Below are 24,779 nucleotides of genomic sequence, written 5' to 3' on the forward strand. Positions count from 1 at the left end.
CAATTTATCAGTTTCTGTGCCTCTTCCAACTTGTCAGAGTGTGTCGATATTGATACATAGAGTTTACAGATTTCCATGGAGTATCTTTCAGTTGCTTTTAAAAACAGACTTTCTATTCTGCCACTCTTCATTATCTGACTATAATTTTGAAATCTCTTATTTATAATTAAACCAAGACCTGAATTTTCTACCTGTTTTGCTATGTCCAGATTTTAATGCTATTTCATTTATGCATTTTATCTTATGTCATTTCTCTCACATCACTATTCTCCATGTATGTAATTACTATGCAGGATGCACCTGAGAGTTTAGCAGATGGGTAACAAAACCAGTTTCAGTCTATTTCTCAGTTCTTCTGCTCTTTAACAGCAGTTGGGAAATTATTTTTGGGTCCTTCAGACCTGCAATTGAATTGTTCGCCCAAACAACACTGTAATGAACACTTTTGTCAAAAGAGAGCTGAAATAGCGTTTTGTGAGATGTACCATTGTCTCTTCCGATGCAGCACACCACATTGTGGCACACAGAATGTTGTAGCAATGAGCTGAGAGTGAAAGGGCTTCAGTGAGGAAAAATAACTTCAAGGACACATTCGTCACTGGAAAGACGATAAATGAAAGGCAATGTAGGGCAGTGGATACCCTTACATACTGAGGAGAAATTGTCCTTTTCCTCGAAAATCATCATCTGATGGGGTGGATGGAACAACGCTGCAACTGCTACTTGTATTGAAAACAGGGTTTTCACAATCTGCATAGCCAAAAAGTTGTGTGTGTTAAATACTTGCAGAGCTCTAATATAGCAGTTAGTCCACACTGAATAGCTCTGAACATAGTTCCGATTCCTTATCTGACTTTCATATGAACATCAGCCTACCCAACACAACCAGTGCATACATTCAGGCCAGAGGAGATACAAAATCACACTGGTAAGCGGGCTTGCCAAATTCTTTGCGAATTTGACTATTCTGTATCACTGAAATGCTACCACAAACACTCTTAATCTGAAAAGTCGTTTCCCTCCTCCTCTTCTGGGTATTTCACTTTCTTGTCAGGCAGTTTATGTATAGAGATACTTTAAAAACTGATTTCAGATTTAATTTCAAGGTCAAATGTGTGTTTATAGTGTGCCAAAATTTTTATGTAGATTTTGTTAAGGAATTTAAGAAATTTAAAATGAAAAGCGCTATTTAACATGCTAGGGATGACAAAGCATAAAAAATGCTTGCTGCTAATATCAGAAAAAGCAAAACAATTACCTTCAGGCTTTTATCAGCATTGGATACAAGTTTCAGGAAATTTGGGACACAGAGCTGCATTAGAAGAAGTTAATTACTATTTGTTTCAGTTGAAGACCATTGTCTCAAACCTATATCAACATTAAAAAGACAAAAGTAACTACAAAACCTATAAAGACAAAAACACCATTTAGACGTAACATATGAGGGGCGTTTGAAAATTCCGTGAGTAGTCCAAGAGACGGCCCCACCGGCGCATATCGAGGTCGTGTTTAGTTCATAGCATCTATGGAAAGAACGTACACCAAGTTTCAGTCATATTGGTCTCCTACTTTGTGTTTGGCATTCGTGAGAATCAAGGAAGTCAAGTGATTGTCAGAAAATGGACGATAAAGAATTTCGTGTGGTGATTAAAAATTACTTTATGAAAGGCAAAACGCTTCAGGAGACTAAAGAGAAGCTTGAAACTGTGACTCTGTTTATCAGTGGTTTCAAAATTTTCAGAGTGGCCATTTGGGCAGAAGTGATGCTAAACATTCTGGATGCCCTGTGGAGGTTACGACTCCAGAAATCATTGTTAAAATCCATGATATGGCGATGGATGACAGAAGGGTTAAGGTGCATAAGATTTCTAGTGCTGTGGGTATCTCGAATGAACGGGTACATACTTTGCATAAACATTTGGACATGAGAAAGCTATCCGCTATATGGGTTCTGAGATTGCTCACGCCTCACCAAAAATGGAATCATGTGAAATGTTGCAAGGATGGTTTGCAGCTGTTCAGGAAGAATCCGCAGGACTTTAAGCTTAGTTTTGTCACTGTGGATGAAAAATGGACACACTATACTCCTGAGACCAAACAACAATCTAAACAAAGTGTTACCAAGGGAGAAATTCCACCAAAAAAGGCGAAGCCTATTCCTTCGGCCGGAACTGTTATGGCGAGAGTCTCTTGGGGTTCGCAAGGGATTATCCTCATCAACTATATGGAAAAGGATAAAACTATTACAGGTGCATATTATTCATCGTTAGTGGACCGTTTGAAAACTGAGCTGCAAGAAAAATGCCGGCAATTGGACCGCAAAGAAGTACTTTTCCGTCACGACAATGCACACACCTCAGCAGTTGTGGTTGCAAAATTTATGGAAATCGGATTCTAACTCGTTTCACATCCCCCCTATTCTCCAGACTTGGCTCCCTCGGACTACCATTTGCTCCCCAATTTGAAGAAATGGCTTGCGGGACACAGGTTTTATTCAAACAAGGAGGTGATTGCAGCAACTAATGTCTATTTTGCAGTTTGGACAATTCCTAATGCCCCTCGTAAAAACATTACTTATGAAAATTGGACAGTACAAATCAAAATGGCCCTAACCACTATGGGACTTAACATCTGAGGTTATCAGTCTCCTAGACTGAGAACTACTTTAAACGTAACTAACCTAAGGACATCACAAACAGCCATGCCTGAGGCAGGATTCGAACCTGCGACCGTAGCAGCAGCGCGGTTCCGGACTGAAGCGCTTAGAACTGCTCAGGCACAGAGGCCAGCCCAGTACAAATCACTCATGTAGAAACATAAATTATATTCACTATCAAGGTCATGAACAACAGCAAGGTACACAATGATTTTCCTGCATCAGCAATTATCTTCATCCACAAAAACAAGTAACTGAACATATGTAATCAAGGGTAGCACCTGAGTAACCAAAATACTAGTAACTCAAAGATAAAACCACAAAGACATCAGATTAATCAGTTATCATAATATCAATTTTTTAAATGTAGAAATCACGTTACATGCACATTACAATGTATTACTTGTCTAATAAAAAATGGAATGACAATAAGGTAAACCATGACAAATGACAATCAAATATGATTAAAGCAAAGGTGCCAACAGTATTGTTGCATCCAATTTTTGAGTACAATAGAATGTACAAGTCAGTGTATCGCACGTTCAATGGACAAGCACCCAGAAGCTAGGAATACTAAGTAAATGACTAAAACTGAGATTCCAAGTACCTTAGTTATAAGCTTCATAACCATAGATACAAGAAAACCTAAATGGGCATAATAGTAAAAGCCTGAAGAATAAGACGTACACAGTGTAAAAAAACTTGGTGACTTACTGAAGAGAACCTTAATGATATAATACACAACTGTTGCAAATACAAGTATTTCACATTTACTGTGAAACTTAAATAATCTAGCATACAGGGCATATAAAAAACAATCATCAACCATTACTAACTTAGGTATAATTCTATTAATGTGCAATAATGATGGCCAACACCATCTGAGCAGAAATGTACATGAAGTCAAATGCAATAAGCCATACAACAACCATCAGGTGTAATCCTATTAGATATTACAATGCAAAACCTGTGTGTGTCGCGCATCATATCTCAGGAAGCAAAATACAGCTATACACGTCACTAGTGCGACCAGTTGTATTGTATGGTTGTGAGACATGGGCAAGCAAAATTTTTGGCCCAGTATACAATGCAGAAACTACAAAATGTAAAAGAAGGCACAATGAAGATCTGTTCAAATGGTTCAAATGGCTCTGAGCACTATGGGACTTAACATGTGAGGTCATCAGTCCCCTAGAACTTAGAACTACTTAAACCTGACCAACCTAAGGGCATCACACACATCCATGCCTGAGGCAGGATTTGAACCTGTGACCGTAGCGGTCGCACTGTTCCAGACTGAAGCGCCTAGAACCACTTGGCCACAACGGCCGGCTGAAGATTTGTATCGGCGGTTTAAGAAAGCTGATATTGGGGTGAGCGATTGCAAGAAGAAGACTACAGTATGCAGAACATGTTCTATGAGCAGAGGGCACTCTCTCTAACAGATTGCTTCTATACCAGCCAACTGGTAGACATCCAAGAGGTGGTTCACAAACGAGGGGGAGTGACAGGACCTAATGACCCTGGGAGAAACAGATCCAGCAGCCAGCACTGAAGATGCCTGAGAGAAGTAAATGGGCAAACATATGTAATAAATTTCTGTAATGTTAAAGCTATTCTGTCATGGTTTGTGGACTTTCTGTGGTAAACTTTTCATTATGTTCTATGTATGTCTTGTATTTGTAATTTTTGTCTTCTGTCATGGGCCTATATGGCTTGTGTATGTGCAATAAATAATAATGATGAATGCAAAACCTTACACTTTTACAGGTGGGACCAGAAGAGGTAATGTGACTTACCAATAATAAACCATGCATTATAGTACACATGCAATACATAGAAGTGAAATTACCTGAAAGCACATAAAGGAAAGTATTCACGTTTAATATACAAAAAGGATGGATTATCATCAGGGACAAGAAAATTTTGTGAAAACTGTAACATGAAATTGTCAATTTTTAGCAAAATATCAAGAAATTGTTAGTTTTTATGAAATATCATATCAGTAGCTTTTATGAAGAAATTGACAATTTTTATGCAATTTTGTGAAATTTGTCATTTTGTGTATAAGAAAAATGTCGTAACTCTGAGAATAGCAGTTTACAAATTTGTGTAACTGCTAGTTACTGAATGTTGAAACTGCCTTATGACTGTCTTCAATTTCCTCAAGGCTGAGGGTCATGTATAACAATAAAATGTATAGTCATTATCCATGTTACTATGATGTGATGTCACACCCAACAGCACAGTTTGAAAAAAAAACAGCACCAAACTGGAAAAATAGCACAAACTGGACAAATAACATCGAAAAAGGAGAATCAGAACACTGATATTGGCAAAAAAACAGTGAATTTAGGAATATGATTTCACAGATTCTGAGAAAAAACCCAAACATGACAAAAAATAATACTGAATTTGGGGGGGAAAAAAACACAAATCTGAGGAACACTTAAGTTGGCAAAAAAAGTAGGATGGAACTTGGCAAAAAAGGGTCGTTCTGAATGCGGCAAACAGGAAAACCAAAGAAGGAAAAAAGAAGTATGAAACTGGCAAAGAGCAACAAAGCTGGCAAAGAGCAACAAAGCTGGCAAAGAGCAACAAAGCTGGCAAAGAGCAACAAAGCTGGCAAAGAGCAACAAAGCTGGCAAAGAGCAACAAAGCTGGCAAAGAGCAACAAAGCTGGCAAAGAGCAACAAAGCTGGCAAAGAGCAACAAAGCTGGCAAAGAGCAACAAAGCTGGCAAAGAGCAACAAAGCTGGCAAAAATTACACTAAATTTAGCCAGAAAGATACATTGAATCTGGCACAAATGCGACAAAACCAACTGTATAATGGGAGAGGAAGGGGGGGGGGGGGGATGGAGAAGGCGGAAAAAGAGGGGATTTGGGGGGGGGGGGGGGGGGAGTAGGCAAGACAGAGATGGGGAAAAGAAGAAGGGTATGAGGAACAGATAGCTACATACCTGGTAGCCTAATTTGAAGAAGAATAAAACTTATTGATACTAAAGGTTAAAGCACTGTCTTGACAAAGACGCATAGTGTACCCTGAGAACTGGTATGGAGTGCAAACTTTTTTAAACTATCTAACAACAAATTATCACTTAGCAGGACCTAATCATCCATGAACTACACAGTATGGTGCATCACAAACAATCAACAAGGATCATATATGTAAAGGAATTTCTACTACATCAAAAAAGTTATTTAAATAATTCTTTCATTCTGTTCATTTAAAATCTGATATGGGTGTGTGACTGTGCTAAAATACACTCCTGGAAATGGAAAAAAGAACACATTGACACCGGTGTGTCAGACCCACCATACTTGCTCCGGACACTGCGAGAGGGCTGTACAAGCAATGATCATACGCACGGCACAGCGGACACACCAGGAACCGCGGTGTTGGCCGTCGAATGGCGCTAGCTGCGCAGCATTTGTGCACCGCCGCCGTCAGTGTCAGCCAGTTTGCCGTGGCATACGGAGCTCCATCGCAGTCTTTAACACTGGTAGCATGCCGCGACAGCGTGGACGTGAACCGTATGTGCAGTTGACGGACTTTGAGCGAGGGCGTATAGTGGGCATGCGGGAGGCCGGGTGGACGTACCGCCGAATTGCTCAACACGTGGGGCGTGAGGTCTCCACAGTACATCGATGTTGTCGCCAGTGGTCGGTGGAAGGTGCACGTGCCCGTCGACCTGGGACCGGACCGCAGCGACGCACGGATGCACGCCAAGACCGTAGGATCCTACGCAGTGCCGTAGGGGACCGCACCGCCACTTCCCAGCAAATTAAGGACACTGTTGCTCCTGGGGTATCGGCGAGGACAATTCGCAACCGTCTCCATGAAGCTGGGGTACGGTCCCGCACACCGTTAGGCCGTCTTCCGCTCACGCCCCAACATCGTGCAGCCCGCCTCCAGTGGTGTCGCGACAGGCGTGAATGGAGGGACGAATGGAGACGTGTCGTCTTCAGCGATGAGAGTCGCTTCTGCCTTGGTGCCAATGATGGTCGTATGCGTGTTTGGCGCCGTGCAGGTGAGCGCCACAATCAGGACTGCATACGACCGAGGCACACAGGGCCAACACCCGGCATCATGGTGTGGGGAGCGATCTCCTACACTGGCCGTACACCACTGGTGATCGTCGAGGGGACACTGAATAGTGCACGGTACATCCAAACCGTCATCGAACCCATCGTTCTACCATTCCTAGACCGGCAAGGGAACTTGCTGTTCCAACAGGACAATGCACGTCCGCATGTATCCCGTGCCACCCAACGTGCTCTAGAAGGTGTAAGTCAACTACCCTGGCCAGCAAGATCTCCGGATCTGTCCCCCATTGAGCATGGTTTGGGACTGGATGAAGCGTCGTCTCACGCGGTCTGCACGTCCAGCACGAACGCTGGTCCAACTGAGGCGCCAGGTGGAAATGGCATGGCAAGCCGTTCCACAGGACTACATCCAGCATCTCTGACGATCGTCTCCATGGGAGAATAGCAGCCTGCATTGCTGCGAAAGGTGGATATACACTGTACTAGTGCCGACATTGTGCATGCTCTGTTGCCTGTGTCTATGTGCCTGTGGTTCTGTCAGTGTGATCATGTGATGTATCTGACCCCAGGAATGTGTCAATAAAGTTTCCCCTTCCTGGGACAATGAATTCACGGTGTTCTTATTTCAATTTCCAGGAGTGTATATTTCTGTCTCTTCTAGTAAAATCATACCTACTCCATTGTTAGATTTGGGTAACACTGCTATCTCATCATTTATATCACCCAGAGAGTGTTTGTGGGTTTAAGATGACTAGGGAGCTGATGTATTACTTGGGTGAGAATATTCTTTAATATTATTCTAAGTTTTCTTCCAGCATGACCTACATAAAATTTGTCACACTGCAAACATTTAATCTTAAAGAAGAAGTTGTAGGTTTCCTGAAAATTTGTAGGTGCTGTCTATTTTCATTTTGAGGAACTCTTAGTTCAAAAAAATTAATATCTCCATTATCTTCCATTTCAACAGTAAATTTAATCCAAGGACAAAAATTTTGAAACAGATGATGTAAGCTATCCAACAAGATTAACAGAATGCACAAATTCCATTATTGAACAAATATTCATCTCAAAAACAACTTACAGATTCACAAGCAGAGTACTGAGCATGGGTTATAGCGATCATGAGGCACAGCTGCTGTGTATAGAAATGCCAACAAGTAGTAGCAGTTATGGAAAAGTAGTTGAAAAAAGAACCTTTTCTGAAGATAACATTAGAATTTTGAATCTCTTACTGGCGAAGGAAAACTGGGAACGCATCGCCACTCAGAACAATGTTGATAGCATGTACATGAGTTTTTAGAGCATCTTTCTTCACCATTTTAATGTAGCATTTCCAAAAGTAGTAAAAACAGTAAAACCTAACAATAATAAGCAATGGGTAACTAAAAGCATAAAAAATTCCAGTGAGAGGAACAGATTTCTGCAGTACTCTTGTAAGAAATATAGAGTAACCCAAGAATTTGCAGATTATTCAAAAGCTACAAAAGAATATATGGTAGAGTAGTCAAAGAGGCAAAAATTATGTGGAATGACAATTTGATAAGAAACTCATCTAACAAAATGAGATCCACATGGAGAGTTATAAAGAAAGAAACTTTTAGTTCAGTGCCAAAGAAAAAGAATGTATCATTAACACTATAAGGCTCAAAAGTCACAGAGGCTCAAAAGTCACAGACCCAAATTCAGTTGTGGAAAAATTCAATGAATACTTCACCTCACTAGCTGAAGACCTCATTCAAGTACTCTGTCAAGGACCAGTCCCAAGTTTCTCCAGCAAGTCAGTGATATCGACTGCTTCTATGTATGTGTATGAAACAAACCCCAAGGAAATTATGAGTAAAATTAAATCATTAAGCAATAAAATGTCAAGTGTTCTTGATGAAGTACCTGATTTCATATTAAAAGCATGTGCTCACCACATAGCAAACCTCTTGGCAAAAATTTTCAACCTCTCTTTAAAAACTGGTGTATTTCCAGATAATTTTAAGATAGTATAAGTTTCACCAATGCTAAATAAAGGTACTTCTGAAAAAAATATCAAACTACCGACCCGTGTCGCAGTTAAGTTCCTTCTCAAAAATTCTAGAAAAACTCTTCTATGACAGGCTTTTAAGTTTCATAAATAAATATGCACCTCTTACAGTACAACAACATGGTTTTAGAAAGTCTAAATCTACACAGACAGCAATTTTCGAATTCTTAGACTGCATTTTAAAATCCCTTGATCAACATAAATTAGCTGCAGGTATTTTTCTAGATCTATGAAAATCCTTCGACATCCTGGACCATAACATTCTGCTTGAAAAATTAGAAAGACGAGGAGTAAAAGGTGTAGCACATAGCTGGTTGTGTTCATACTTAAAAAACCACAGGCAGAAAGTATCACTTCAGTATGAATTTAACAAATTGAATAAAACAAGAAACAACGCCTTTCTTTCTAGGGAACTACCAATAAAATATGGTGTACCACAGGCCTCAATCTTGGGTCCACTACTCTTCTTGATTTATGTGGATGACTTAGTTGAATATAAGAGTCCCACAAAAACTATCCTGTTTGCCAATGACACCAGCATATTGCTCACTGGATCCAGTCCAGAAACTTGCGGTCAACAGCAGAAAGTTCTATGAAAAGACTTTCTGAGTGGTTCACAAAAAACAAACTCATTATAAATACTGAAAAAACTGTGTGTGTCTATTTTCATTTAATTCTTCCAACTAATCAAATGTCTATTCAAGCCCAATAAAAATGATCCCCTAGAAAATGTAAGTGTCACAAAATTCTTGGGTCTTTGGGTTCAGCAAGACAAAGTGGGACACACATATAAATAACTTCTGTGTGCTATGGCCTAAGAATTTTAAAAGCTACAACAAGCAAAACAACGGTACTGCAGGCATACTATGCGCAGTTCCACTCACTAATCCTATATGGGATCATTTTCTGCGGATACTTAACTCACAGTGTAAAGGTTTTGAGAATGCAAAAAAGAGCTTTAACAATAATTTGTGGCCTTAAAAAGATGGAGTCCTGTAAATCCCATTTTACTGAGCTTAAGTTCTAAATGCTCCACCCCTGAAAACAGGCAAACTGCTACAGAACAAAAATGTACACAACTATAGTACCAGAAGGGAATCAAATATACATCAAAAATATCACCGAACAACCACCTATCAGAGGAGCATAATTAACATTGGTGTAATACTACACAATAAGATACCAGAGGAAATAAAAAATACTACTCATCCAATATTTAAAGCTAAACTAAAGCCATTTCTAATAAAGCACTGTTTCAATTCTGTCAGAGAATTTCTGAATAAGTAACAAAATTAATTGAAATAGGTACCTAATTTTAATTTGTCTACTATTTTGCGAATACTATGTATTATTGTAACTTATCTTTGACCTGTCCAATATCAATTGTACAATCAGTGCTATATGATAAAACTGGACCAATAAAAAATTAATCAATTAATCAATCAATCTATCTATGTTTGCCTAGCTCCCCATTCAAAAGAATCAATGTGTCAATAATTTTCTTTTATTATATGTGATCTGATACATAGTTTTAGGTTTGTTATTTAAAATTTCATGTTTAATATTATCTATGAATATATTGGTAAGCTCACCAACCAAACATCACATAACTAACAGGGAATCCCTTGAGTGCAAGGCCACTGAAGTACACACTCGAATGTGTGGACAATGTACATGAGGAGTACAATGACAACAAAACATGCTTAACAAGTTGAAGTGACATTGAAATAGGTGTCGAGCCATGTAGCTCATCATTCTTGTTGGACAGGGAGCTACAAACCCTTTCTCCAGTGAAATGTAGTAAAGGACAGTCTCCACCCAAGGAGCGGGTACTAAGCAGATAGGCACAACAAAAAGACTAGCACCAATAACTTCGGCAATTGTACCCACATCAATGACTGGTACTGCAGCTCACAATGTGGCTATAGTTGCCTGAGACTGCAATCACGTTTGTGAGAGTTGCACGGGCGGGCGTGCGTGCGTGTGTGTGTGTGTGTGTGTGTGTGTGTGTGTGTGTGTGTGTTTTTTTTTTTTTTTTTTTTTTTTTTTTTTTTTTTTTTTTTTTTTTTTTTTTTTTTTTTTTTTTGATGAAGGCCTCATGGGCCGAAAGCTTTATTTATGACATACAATTATGCTAACTGTTAACCTGAATGGTAAATTATTAAGTCTACTGTGAAATGTTGCAGATGTACTGCCCTTTACGATTCCTTCTCGTGTCTGATCTTGCAGGGACAGTAGGCAATCTTTACGTCACAGCAAGGAGAAGTGGGAAAATGGGCATAAGAGAACTACAACTATGGTATGAGCACTTCTTTTGATCAATAGCTGGTCTGTGTGTAAAAATCATACTCTTCTAGAACAAACTATCCCTCCTGAGAAGTGTGTGACATTGAAATTCATACCACCTGGAACCACTCACAAATTCAGCCTCTGGATGTTTGTTTCTTCCTTGCCTATAAAACATATTATCGCACTATCTGCAGCTATGCTTTAAAAGAGTGCCAGTTTCATAATAAGCTCCACAACAGACTGTTTCACATTTCTTCAGTTTTCATAACCCTGCTACACCAATGTGGTTCTATTTGCATTCTTTAAGAGTGTATATCTACATGGTTTGTAAATCCCACAAGGAGTTCACCTTCCATCTTGATGGGGATCTTGGGATCACTGTGGCATGCCATTTTTCATTTGGTGTTCATGGTGCAAGTTAATAGTTTGTTTTGAACATTTATCGAATATCGATGGTGTCCATTCTATGAATTGTGATATATACATGCCACAGAAGGTTGATCTTTGGCCTTCTGGACATTCATTTTCTGTCGCCCTCCTGATGCATATCGTGAGTCATTAGGAGCTTTTTTTTCCCTGTCATAATTGTTAACACAACACTTTCAATTACACTTTACTAAAGACTGAACATGTGATCTTGTACTCAAGAGGTTCCTTGTAAGCCATTAGTTTGGCTATAAAAATCAATATTAAAAGAGAACTAATTCTAGGATAAAACTGGTGTGGCGAATTCAACTAGCTCCATAATTTCAGGAATATTGGTTTCTTTATACTGTATTATTTGCTGCAGCAAATTTTAGAACAAGAGTCAAAGAGCAACCTTGGCTGAGCAATACATCAGCTCTAGGGGCACATCTAAAAACTTGCAAACACTCTATGGGTGACATAAATGATCAGATAGCATAAATGATCAGATAGCAATGTTACCTAAATCCAGCAAAGGACTAAGTAAGGATTTACTAGAAGAGACTTGAAATATTTTTTAACACTACACAAACTTACATAAGATCCTAAATGAACAGAATAATGGGAAAAATTAAAATTATTTAAATTTTGTTGATAATGTAGAAATGCTGTGACATTTATGGCCCTTGTAGACGGTTTTGGTGCACCATATTTCTACTTGTGGATGGTTACGTCCTGACAGGTCGTAATTTGGTGTTAAGGTGGTTTCACTCCATACCATTATCAAGGATACAGTGATATTCTTTTGTCAAGACAGTGCTTCAACTTTTGGTGTCACCAAGTTTTATTCTTCTTTATATTTGAGATGTCAGTTATACAGCTATCTATTCCTTGTACCTCTCCACCCTTTCCTTTCTTCTGTCTTGCCCACTCCCCCCATACCCTTCCCCAATAATAAGGTTGGCTTTGTCTCAGCTTTCACACTAATTTGTTTATAAATTTGAATATTACATCTTTAGGTGAATTTTAAACTTGGAAGTTTGACCATTGTCTCCATATGTTTCACTTTGTTGGTCTTTCTGTTCAGGTATTCTGACACTGCATGATTGTGATAGATCACTACTCTGCATTCTTGTAAGTTGTTACCCAAGCTTGTTGTTTTCTCATACATCTTCAGATTACAAAACCAATAGATATTTACATATTAGACTATTTCTGATAATGATTGATAATAGTCCACTCTTTTTTTATATATTAAACATGAATGCTTTTCTTTATGCACTGTCAGCTAATGTTATTGCTCTGTACTGCAGTTGTACCATTATTACTGGTATATTACTGATTTGTCGAATTACCCCTACTGGTACTCCCTGCAAAATATGAGGTTCTGCACTGTAATGTTTAATAGGATTACATCTCCTGATTGTTATACAGTTTCTCAGAGATGAGTACATTTACATTTCTGCTCTGATGATGTAGACCATCATTATTCCACATTACTGGCCTAATGGATATTTTACTTAAGTTCTTTATGGTTAGGAATGGTTGATAACCCCCCCCCCCCTTTTTTTTGCTCCATTTATAGCTAGAAACCCCAAATCTACATCTACACTTCTCATTTGACAGTTTAGAGTTTATAATCCAATTTAGTATGGACTTAAAGTACATTTACAGCATCAATCACATAGTGACTGACTGTCTCTCACGCACCAGCAACGTAGCGAGCCCTATTGACTTTTCTGAACTGGCACATGTCCAACAGGATGACCAATATCTCTGAACATTCGTCGAAGATGCCTGATCAGCATTGCAACAACAACAACAGATCAACATTCTGGGAGAAGATGCCAATTTGTATTGTGATAACTGCCAAGGAACATTTTATCCTTTTCCCCCCTCCCCCCCCCCCCCCCCATCAGCTTTCCAACAACATGCCTCCAATCGTGTCCACAACCCACGTCACTCGAGAGGCCGTATCACCTTTCAACTCGAGTCGCAAAGCTTTGTTTGTACAGGTACGGAGAGGGATTACCAAGAGTGGATGCAGGCATGCCTTCAATACCAGTGTTACAAAGTACCCCATCACGTGCACGCATCATTGGACAACTTTCCTGACACAACCTCTTGTTACACTCACGCACACCTTGATGCTGCTTCCTCTGCCAAAAAACCAGTGATATCTCCTTACAATGATCAACCTACATACTCACTCACATGAGGCAACACCTACGGACATCATCACTGCGGAAAACTAAGCCTCTGGCTTCACGTCAACTTGGCTAGCTAGCTAGGTTTGGTTGCCCGCGTCACGTAACTACCGATTGAGGCAGGCAGTCTGAATATGAATTGTTCACACAGCTGGCTAGATTTTGTGCATATGTGAACAATTCAAGCTACTAACACCCCAATAGTATCGGCTTGGTCAAGAGATGGCACCATTCTGTGAATGCAGTGCTGATGTGCCATGATACATCCTGGACTTTCACCCTTCCGATAGTTCTCCTGGACTTAAGAATGGCATATAAGCAAGATTTGGTCATGAGTAAAACTTCATACGGTGCCGTTTGTAGTTTTACTTATGATCAAAACAGGCTTATGTCTGTTGAAGTTATTTTATTTTATTGATTGTGACGCAACCGCTGGGCTAAGATGTTTTTCATTTTTAAAAGCGTATGACTTCTGAAGAATGCTATATTATTATAGTTGAAACCATGGTCAAGATGTAGTATAAACATATTTTGTGCAACAGTAGGCTGTTTCTCATTCAAAAGAAATAGGATCGTTTCAGCAGTTGCCAGAGAGCGCCAGATAACAGACGTCACAGCGGTTGCACAACTAAACTGACGCAGGAAGCCCGTATGTTCGTACAAGTAAATTATTAAAAGATCTTACATTACATCATGAAAGAAACAAGACATTACGAGGATACTCCGAGAGCATCAGAATTTCGTGAACCATACTAAAATGCATAATTCGGATTAAAGTGCACATTCATATGTAAATTTCCTTGGAGTACCACTACTGTATCATCTCATGTTTGGTTCTTTATTATGGCATAATGCCATACGTGCTAGAAGATGAAAACATGCACTTGAAATGTAGCGAATAGTTGAAATTAACCAATAGTGTGGGATTAAACACTTCGTTTCAAATAAAATGACTGCCTCAGCTGAAAAGATTAATAAAAGCCAAATTTATTTAGCGCGCCGGCAAATATAACTTCATTGTTCTGCAAGGCGATTAATGCTTGACTGTCAGAAAGGTGGAAACAAAATAAAATCTGAAACTAATAACATATTTCAGGCTTTCATAATTGTGTCAATGTATTTTTACAAACTGCCTATTGGCTTCTGTCCCGGGTTCTTCGGCCGACGTTCATCTAATGATTTTTCTGACGTTTCGCCAGCACGAGTGGCTAGCATTGTCAAAACTTCACCCTCCATTGCTGGTGGAGGGTGAAGCTTTGACAATGCCAGCCACTCGTGCTGTCGAAACATCAGAAAAATCATTAGATGAACGTCGGCCAAAGAACTCTAGACAGAAGCCAATAGGCAGTTTGTCAACAAGTGGCCACGAAAGCCTTAACAATTTTGTAATGTATTTTTAATTCTGTTGGTAGCTCCTGGTCATAGAAATCCGTTTTGTTTTCGTTTGACGAACGAACAATCATTTAAGAGGAAACTGCAAAATCGCTAAATGTAACTACGGTGACGTGGAGACTACCCACCTCCCAACTACAACTCAGATTGCTCTCTGCATCAGCCCCGTGGTGGCCCCAGTATTTAAGAGGCAGAGGTCAAACTAGGACAGTAAAGTTTCAACATCCCTGCCTCGGCCAATAAACATGGAGTCACCCCACAAGGGGTTATGGGCATTAAAATCTCCCAAAAGCAGGAAAGGTTTAGGGAGTTGATCAATCAGTGCAGCTAATACATTCAGGAGTACTGCACCATCTGCAGGGAGATATACATTGCAGACTGTTATTTCCTGCGTTGCCCATATTCTTACAGCCACAGCTTCAAGAGGGGTTTGAAGGGGCACAGTTTCACTACAGGCTAAGTTTAGGACATAGACGCAAACTCCACCAGACACTCGATTACAGTCACTATGGTTCCTGTAATATCCCTTATAGCCATGGTGGGAAGGGGTCAGCATTGCCAGGAACCAGGTTCCCTGGAAGGCAATGCAGAAAGCAGGTGTAAAGCTTAACAGCTGCCATAGCTCAGCCAGGCAGTGGAAAAAACTGCCAAAATTCCTTTGGAGGATGAAATCATCGTGAGACTGGAAAGGCATGGAACATTCAATGAGGCAGTTTACGCGTCAGGGTCACCTGCTGCTACCGACTTTTTGCCTGAGCAATCTATATCCATTGTGTTTGAGGATCCGGTGAGAGCCATGTCCTCAGCGGACACCAGAATCTCCACCCCATCCTTGACGCAGAGCTTGTAGATAGCGTTGGTGTGGGTGCCACCGCAAGTTCCTTGTTCTTTGGGGTCTTCTTTTTCGATTTCTTGCGCTGTAACATGGGTTTCCCTGGCTGGGAGGACTTCGCTGAATCAGTCTCCGGGACTGAGGATGCGCGTGAAGCCCTACGACCAGCTGCTTTTGGGCTCTTCAGCAACTGGCAGGTCCACCTTTCACACTAGCAGAAACCTGGGAAGGGAGTAACCCAAGGGACCCCTTCCTAGCGAGAGGAGCCAAAGAAGCCTGATGATTCTCTGGCTCAGAAGTGGGGACTGAAATCTCCAATGGTTTGGGGGGTGTTGCTCCCGAAGTACGTGGTGCGGGAGCAACAGGGAAAAAGTGGCCCCCACCATCAAGGGGGCAAGTGCAGTCTCCCAGTTGTGAGGGGTGACATGAATTCAAGGAACTGATGGGGCAACAACAATTCTCGTAGCTGCGGCGTATGAGGTCATAGCCACAAGATGTAGGCACTCAAATTTCCTTTTAGCCTCAGTGTATGTCAGTCGGTCCAGGGTCTTATATTCCATGATTTTCCTCTCTTTCTGTAAAATCTTGCAGTCTGGTGAGCAAGATGAATGATGCTCTCTGCAGTTGACAAAGATGGGAGGTGGGGCAATGGAGTATTGGGTTGGGATGGACGTCCACAATCTCGACAGGTGGGGCTGTAAGTACAGCGGAAAGACATATGGGCGAACTTCCATCACTTAAAGCACTGCATCGGGGCAGTGATAATGGCTTGACATCACAGCAGTACACCATCACCTTGCGCTTCTCGGGCAATGTGTTACCCTCGAAGGCCATGATGAAGGCACCGGTGGTAACCTGGTTATCCCTCGGACCCCGATGGACGTGCCAGCCGAAATGAACACCTTGCTGCTCTAAATTGGCATGCAGCTCACCATCAGACTCCAAAAGAAGGTCCCTGTGGAATATAATACCCTGGACCATATTTAAGCTCTTATGAGGCGTGATGGTGAGAGGAAATCCCCCAACTTGGCACAAGCGAGTAATGCCCGTGACTGGGCAGATGATGCAGTTTTTATCAAAACTGACCCAGAGCACATTTTGGACAAGCCCTCCACTTCCCCAAACTTGTTCTCCAAATGCTCGACAAAAAACTGATGCTTCATGGACATGAAAGATTCCCCATCAACTCTCATACATATGAGGTACCGGGGCAAATAATCTTCACTGCCATCCTTAGCCTGCCATTCCTCCCATGGTGTGGCCACGGAGGAGAATGACTTGGGGTCATATTTCTTAGCATTTAAGTTCGACTTTGCCCGCTTAGAGACTGCTGGCGGCAGACCACCAGCAAGAGATGACGTACTACGCTTCATGGTGTGTCATCTGCTGTGATGCCACTCACTCCGACCAGGGGCTCCCACCACAGGTGCCACCCAGCCACAGCAAATGCCACCTGGAGTCCTGATGCCCCAGGGTGACGGGCATCTACTCCTTGGCATACGTGGGGAGTTAACAGTGCAGGTATCAGCACAGTGATCCCTGTGTTGACAGGAGGCTACAACCAACAGGGTACATGGTGGCCCCATCACAACGGACTGGCTACCGTGCTGTAAATGAAATGAAAATAAGTCCATGGCACAGAAAATGACACTGCATAGTGCATGGTGGATGGTGGAAAACGCACCCAGGAAGGTGTCCTCACCCAAAAGATGGAGAATGGGCAGGACTGCAATGCGACGACGAGAAAGTGGGCTAAAGGTCTCAATGCACAATGGACACAATGCACCAGGTATGGCGCCCTTCCCCAATTGGCTCACTCTTCATGAAAACTTTGAAAACTGGAGGTCAAACCCTACAGGGGACGATCACATAAAGGACGGAAAATACGAGACTCGTTTTAGTCTCCTCTTATGACAAGCAGGAATATCTTGGGCCTATTCTAACCCCCGGACCCACAGGGGGATGAATTACAGGCAAATGGGGGTCCATCTCCTTATTAATAAACTATTCCCAAGCGAGTTCAGGTATTCACATTATTTTGCCCATCCCCTATATATTGCCTGCAACAATAAATCCCAAATAGATGAGCATAATTTCTTTTTAGTTTCCTATAACATTTGTCTTTATTCAGTTAAAACATTGTTTTGAGTGAACAATTCAAGTCATTCTCCCCAAATAAAAAGTAGTTGAAGAAATTGGTTTTCGAAGAGTCATGTTATCTACACATTTGATCAAACTTCATGTAGTAAGATACAGGTATAGTAGGAGCTGTCATGCCTCAGGGGTGAAGTTAACATTAGGATGAGTTAAAAGTGTTCATGACAATCATATTTTGGAGGTGCTAGTTTTATGACATTAGTAAGTAATAGTGGTTTCAGTTTTTGTGTGGGTTTTGCAATTCTTGTGAAAGACAAGATGATATCTTTACCAAGATCATAGCTGCACCACAATCAATTTGAGGACAATGCAAAGTATGATCCGCCATGTTAAACTTGCACGACAGCCAGACGACAGCACTTCTGCCAGAGGGGTGATTTTCTTAAAATATGTTTGTAAGACCAAAATTTGTAAAGCCACAAAGATAATCACTTTTATGACAGAGGAAATGGCACACAGATGTAAGTATGCTTAAAAATGTTCAACAACAACTATTATTATCACAGTTCTTAAAAGCACCTTGCGTTTCTCTCTCATTGATTGTACCTATTATACTGAGTAGAAGCAAAGCTTAACTTGACCTGTACATAAGAATGACAATAAAAAATTATCACATGATTACAAGTTGAACCATATATTTTACCTGCAGTACCAAAAAGCCTTTCAGTAAATTCTTAATATGCTGTTGACAAACTACTGTAACACTTATAATGCCCATGATACAAACCAATCAAGTTTCCAGAAAGTTGAAACACGGTAACTGCATTAATTAAAAGTTACAGACAATGTGGAGCAAGCCATGGACAGATCCAAAGTGACTATTTTGAGACAGTTCAATTTCAACAACATGTTTGATTTCCATATCATATTTTTGAAAATAAAGCCATTCAATTTTTCAAGCAGTACACTCAGTGTGCAACAGGAACCTGAAAAGTATTCATTGTTGGATTTGATGAGTCTACATGCAAAAGTGTTCAAAAAGTTCCTCAGCAGTTTTGTCTTCAGTCCACTGCTAATCTCCCTAACATTGATATTTTAAATGTGTTACATTCTTACAACTATTATTTAAAAGTGTTACATAAGTGCTAATCCTAATAGTATCACTTTGGTATTATCAAGTATGAATGATGACCATTATTGTTTTCAAGAGGTACAAAACTGGGTCTCAAACTAAACACTAAGATACCAAAAGTGATCATCAAAATTTATCACTGAATATTTTTGTGAAGCAATTCCACCTACACTCTCACTGTGTTCCACAACTTTACCAAATTAACAACATACCTTACATTTCTCAATGAGCACATAGTTTTAAAAGAACAGGCTGTCATAGTTAGCATGAAATTTCTCTAGCCTATACCAACTTCAAAAATGTTTTCACTTAAAAAAAAAACTCACTGGTTCTGCCTTGTCACTAGGACTGTAATATTTATCCAATACTTCTTGAGTGAGGTATGTATTAACATTTGGTTATTTCATGATGTTAGTCTTATCATTCTCAGTCAGGCTGCACATGAATGGATAATATGTGGTGCTTTCTTCATTGAATTCTTTGGCATCAGTCTCTTTCACGTATCTCCTCACCTATCAAATATAAGGGATGATCAAAAAGTTTTGGTTTGAAGCCCATACAGACCAGAATCAATGTGTCAATCAGGCAAAATTGCCATGAGCACTGTGGTAAACACAGTACCAACACACCAGGTTAAAGATAACAGTTTGGTAAAACACTGTCCTGGTGCATAGAGATGTCTGTAACTGCCTGCTGCACATCCTCACCTGACAAAGATTGTTGACCCTTCCAAAACTTTAAGGACCAAAGACTTGATAATCACATGGGAAGAGATCAGTACTACGGGCTGGATGCTCCAGAGTCTCCATTGCAGTTTTCCTCAACATTTCGCCATAATTGCATACATATTTTTCATTTTACAATGAATGCCTACTGGTGTCTGATCTTTGGCAACCAGGAAAAGAACCCCATCATGTCGGTCTTGTTTGGATACTCTTGATAAGAAAGTCACCATAGTTCTTTCAGTAAGAGCGCTAGAACTGAAGAGCGTTTCACCCTTTACAGTATCCTTGGGAAATTGCCATGTCATTTACCACTTCAGACTGGTGTGCCAGTAGTAATAGCTCACAGAGCTATCAATAAACTCAATAAGAAACTCATTTTCCACATGCATGTTGGAAGGCACAAATGGCTCACTACCCCTTGCCTACATAATGGTGCTTTATACAAGCCTACCTGTGTCAAGTTGGGTTACATTGCATACACACTACAGCAATGCCCTCAAATGGAAACTTCTTGATCGCCTCTTATACCTATCAATACTTCATAATTGCAGTACTTCTGATATGCATGCACGTAATAAACTGTGGGTGACCAAACTGATGTTGCGTTCTTCCTGTCACTGGAGTAGCTGCCGATTTTATCCCATTTTTTCTTGCTCTTCACCCAGAATAATTAACTAATTCCCTTGATTATATTATTTCGGAATTGTTGCCATGCCTTTCTTATATATATTACACTTCCACCAAATATAAGTGATATTATGGCAGAATGCATTTAAGCTAATGCCAATATGATTGACATTACTGTAATACTAAATATTATTTGTAACTCTTGTATTATTCATACAGCACTGTCAATTGTAGGGGAAATATTCAAGGATTAGATTTAAGAGATGACCGAAGGCTTTAATTTTGCCAGGTATAATATATATATCCATAATTAAGTAAGGCAAGTAATTAAGAAATTATGAGAGGAGAGATTTGCTATTAATGAGTCAACATTAGCATTTTTAATGATTGTAGTTCAGCAACAAAGCTTGAACTGTTAATACTGCAACAATGAAATAAAGTGTGGAGATATATTTACCATCTCAGCTCTTTCTGCATAGATTTGTCGCTCTAATTTGGTGAATTCTCTTAGTTCCTCATACTCCTTTTGAAGTTCTTGTAGGTTAGCCCGTATAATGTGTGGAGGAGTTTCCGTTGCCTCTGAGCAACTAGATATTTCACTGAAATAATAAAATGAACTGACAAGAATGTTTTCAAATATTTCATAAGCTGCTCTTTCAGTAAGAGCACTAGAACTGAAGGGCGTTTCACCCTTGACAGTATCCTTGGGAAATTGTCATGTCATTTACCACTTCAGACTGGTGTGCCAGTAGTAATAGCTCACAGAGCTATCAAATAAACTCAATAAGAAACTTCACTAAGAATTGTTACTAAATTGAAATTGGCTAAGCAAATCTGTTGCTCAACATTAGTACTGCTACCGGTTATTTTAGCCTGTGTATTACAGAAAGGTTGACCCAAAATGCTATTTTTTTCTGCTGAAGCATGAACTAGCAGATCAATCAATGTTGGAGTTCTGATAATTTTTTTATCATTCATAGCAGGAGTCTCTGCATAACACGGAAACAGGAATAAGCTGTGCAATAATTGCAACTTGAATTATTATGCCACTCTTTTTCCATCAAGCTGTAACATCCAAGAATCATGAAAACAATATAATCCAGTGTGTGTTCATAGGTTTTCCTGGCGAATATGCTTCTTAAAAGTCTCTCAGGCAAGCAGCAGGACTGATTTATCATTTTAGAATGAATTTTTTATGGCATGACTTGATATCATCAGGTTACTCTTGCTGACTGACATCCTAGTCAAGTGTGTGTGATATATAGATTGGTTGTCCCCCATCCCCCATCCACTGACTGTGTATGGACACTGATGTGCTGGCTACGGTGGTGGGTAGCTTGTGCTCGGGAATCGAGAGGTGATCGTCAGTCTGCACTCCATCTTCTGCTGTGTTTGGACAATTTCCAGTACCAGAGCCCACACTTGACTGTGTTGAAATCTATTGGCCTTGTTGACAAGGTTCTCATGTAGCCAGATTTCAACAGTCTTCTCGAATACACAGACTCAATAGTGGAATGTGTATTGCAGAATTTTTGCATCTTCATATTCCACTTTGTGGCTGGTTTCAAGGTAATGTTCCGCAACTGGTGATTTTATGGGCTGCTGGTGGTTGGTGTGCCATTTGTATGTTCTGGTACCTTTCTTCACATGCTATGTAATACACTTCTTCTGGAGCCCCTGGTTGCCTTTTACTGTCCCTAAAAGGGATTTGGTCTCTACTGGTAGGTGGTACACACATTTGATATTTTGTCTTCATAAAATTCTATCAATTTTTCTAGATACGTTATCTGCATACGTAATGTAGGATATCGTTTTTGGTTGGTCTTCATTGGATGCCAACTGGGATGTAGTCTTTTGGTTGAAGGCACATCAAATCTGACAGCTGCTATAAATTTTTTTTTCCTTTCTTTTCTGGAACAGGTCTGTGAGGTGGTCCAGTTTTTCTGGTTTTAGGCTTTCTTCATCTGAGATTGCATGAACTCTGTAGACCAGCATGTTTAGCACTCCTTCCTTTTGTGACAGTTGATGACATCTAGAGGCGTGGAAGTACTAGTCCGTGTGGGATTTCTTCTGATAGATGCTGTGTCCCTGAGTTCCATCCAGTTTTTTCCGTGCCAGAACATCTAATAATGGCAGCTAACTGTTTCGTTCCACCACCATGGTGACTTGTTTTTCAAGTCTTTGAAGAAAACACTGCAAAAACGAATTCATGGCATCCAGATATTGATGGCTCCAGTTGTGGAAGTATCTAAGTATCTGACTGTATATATGGAGTGCATAGCGGCCTTAAGATGACATTAATGAGATGCCAAAACTTGTTGTCTACATAAAAAAAAAACCTTCTTGAAACATACAGCTGTTCAGTAATTTTCCTTCATACATATCAACATATCTGTAAAAGACTGTTGGTTTAATGGTGCTGAGTCTAATGCCTGGTCTTCAAAGACTTGCATGTACATACTGGCAACCACAAGTGACAAGCGATGTCCGTTAAAAAGAAAATGTGAGGACATGAGCACAAAATTGAATAGTTTGGGTGAATGAGGACTCATTTATTTTCAGTAAGCAATCACAAAATGAAATACAAAGACACAAAATTTCTGCAAAACACATCCCATTACTAGGACTGTATACAAGGAGCATATCGAAATCTAGCCACATGAGCATCTCATCAACAAGGACAATGTATTTTAAGTTAGCCAAGCATGGGATCTGCACTGACAATTCTCCAGACAGAGCAGAAATGGAACACCAAGCACGGTGAAGGCAGAGTGCAGACTGAGAATCGCCACTGGATTCCTGAGTGTGAGTTACCATCCCACCCGCCCACTCCACCCCACCCCACCATAGCCAGAACATCACATTGTCCATACACAGGGTCAGTGGAAGTTGGTGGTGACTGGTATATACATCAAACCTACTGATCCAGGATGCCAGTCAGCAGGAGTAACCTCATAATGATGGCACATTATGCCATTGAAAATTCATTCTACAATGATCAATCACAATCCAGCTGCATGACCAAGATACTTTCAAGCAATGTGCTCCAACCCTTCCAGTGAATTAACAGCTAATAAAGAGATCTGTAGTTAATTCATGGAAGACAAGCAGGAATATATATTAACAATGTGCGCAACAATATTATGAGGATAGTGCCATCAGTTTAACAATCTGTGTAGCACCACCAACATTTTATAAGAATTCAGCAGTTGCTGCTGACACTAACCTGAAGTGTTGAATGTGGGCAACAGTTTTCTCACATATCATTTCAAGGGCACTCCCTATGCACCTAGTTTAGATGAAATCAAACAATAGAAAATCCAGGATGGGATGTTGCTACTCATAATATACTGGAGATTCTGAGTTGCAGATAGGTACAACAAAAAGACTGTCACAAATTAGCTTGCAGCCAGAATGGCCTTCGTCAAGATTAGACAACAGACAGACAGGCGCACGCACGCACATGCGCGCGCGCGCGCGCCCACACACACACCCACACCCACACACCCACACACACACACACACACACGAGAGAGAGAGAGAGAGAGAGAGAGAGAGAGAGAGAGAGAGAGAGAGAGAGAGAGAGAGAGAGAGAGAGGGTGTCTGTGTGTGTAAGACCATATTGGTCGAAAGCTAATTTGTGACAGTCTTTTTGTTGTGCCTATTCACGACTCAGTGTCTCTGCAGTATGGTGAGTAGCAACTTTCCTTTTCATAATATTGTTAGTTCGGATAATACTGGTACACCAAGTGTAACAGTCTGAGGAATGGTGAAAACTATGTATCAATCTGAACACATCTCGTTGTCTGATTCCTGCACAATACTGGACACAGCATTTGCATCATATGTGAAACACCATTTATTTCTAAGAGTTCTTACTGAAAGGGTAACTTATGAAATCTGAAAATAGCAGATGGTTAAAAGCAAAGAGACTGTCCGTATGTTTCTTTCCCCCAGAATGAAGAAGCCCATTAAAAGAACTACATCTTACCCATAAAAAAGAGCATTTTGACATCTCATTCATAATACATACATCTATTACTGGCCTTTCTTATCAATAATATGCCCAGTTTGTTATCCTTATGCTCTTACCCATTATGGAACAACACAATTTGCACCTTGTAAAGAGCACATCTGGACAATCATTACCGTATAACCAAAAGCAAGAATGAACCCAAGACAGAATCCTTTTGTTCACAATGTCTAGTGGGTTCAAATTCATATTAACACAACTACATAAATGTTGTTTCTTTAGAGAGGATTTGGTGAAAATTAAAATATACCATTATTAAACAGATTATTCAAAAGAAACACTTTCCTCAACTGTGCAACACATG

General features: G+C 40.2%; 1 protein-coding gene across 2 annotated transcripts in view; it reads right to left on the reverse strand.

The window, feature by feature from the left end:
• Positions 1–24,779, reverse strand: part of LOC124616124 (kinesin-like protein KIN-7M, chloroplastic) — a 276,601-nt gene that overhangs the window by 60,420 nt on the left and 191,402 nt on the right. For both annotated transcript variants that reach the window (XM_047144390.1, XM_047144391.1), the window contains one exon: positions 20,900–21,041. In XM_047144390.1, the coding sequence (XP_047000346.1) occupies positions 20,900–21,041 (142 nt within the window). The remainder of the gene's footprint in view (positions 1–20,899; positions 21,042–24,779) is intronic.

The sequence above is a fragment of the Schistocerca americana genome, chromosome 5 (assembly GCF_021461395.2).
Source record: "Schistocerca americana isolate TAMUIC-IGC-003095 chromosome 5, iqSchAmer2.1, whole genome shotgun sequence".
Taxonomy (NCBI): Eukaryota; Metazoa; Arthropoda; class Insecta; order Orthoptera; family Acrididae; genus Schistocerca; species Schistocerca americana.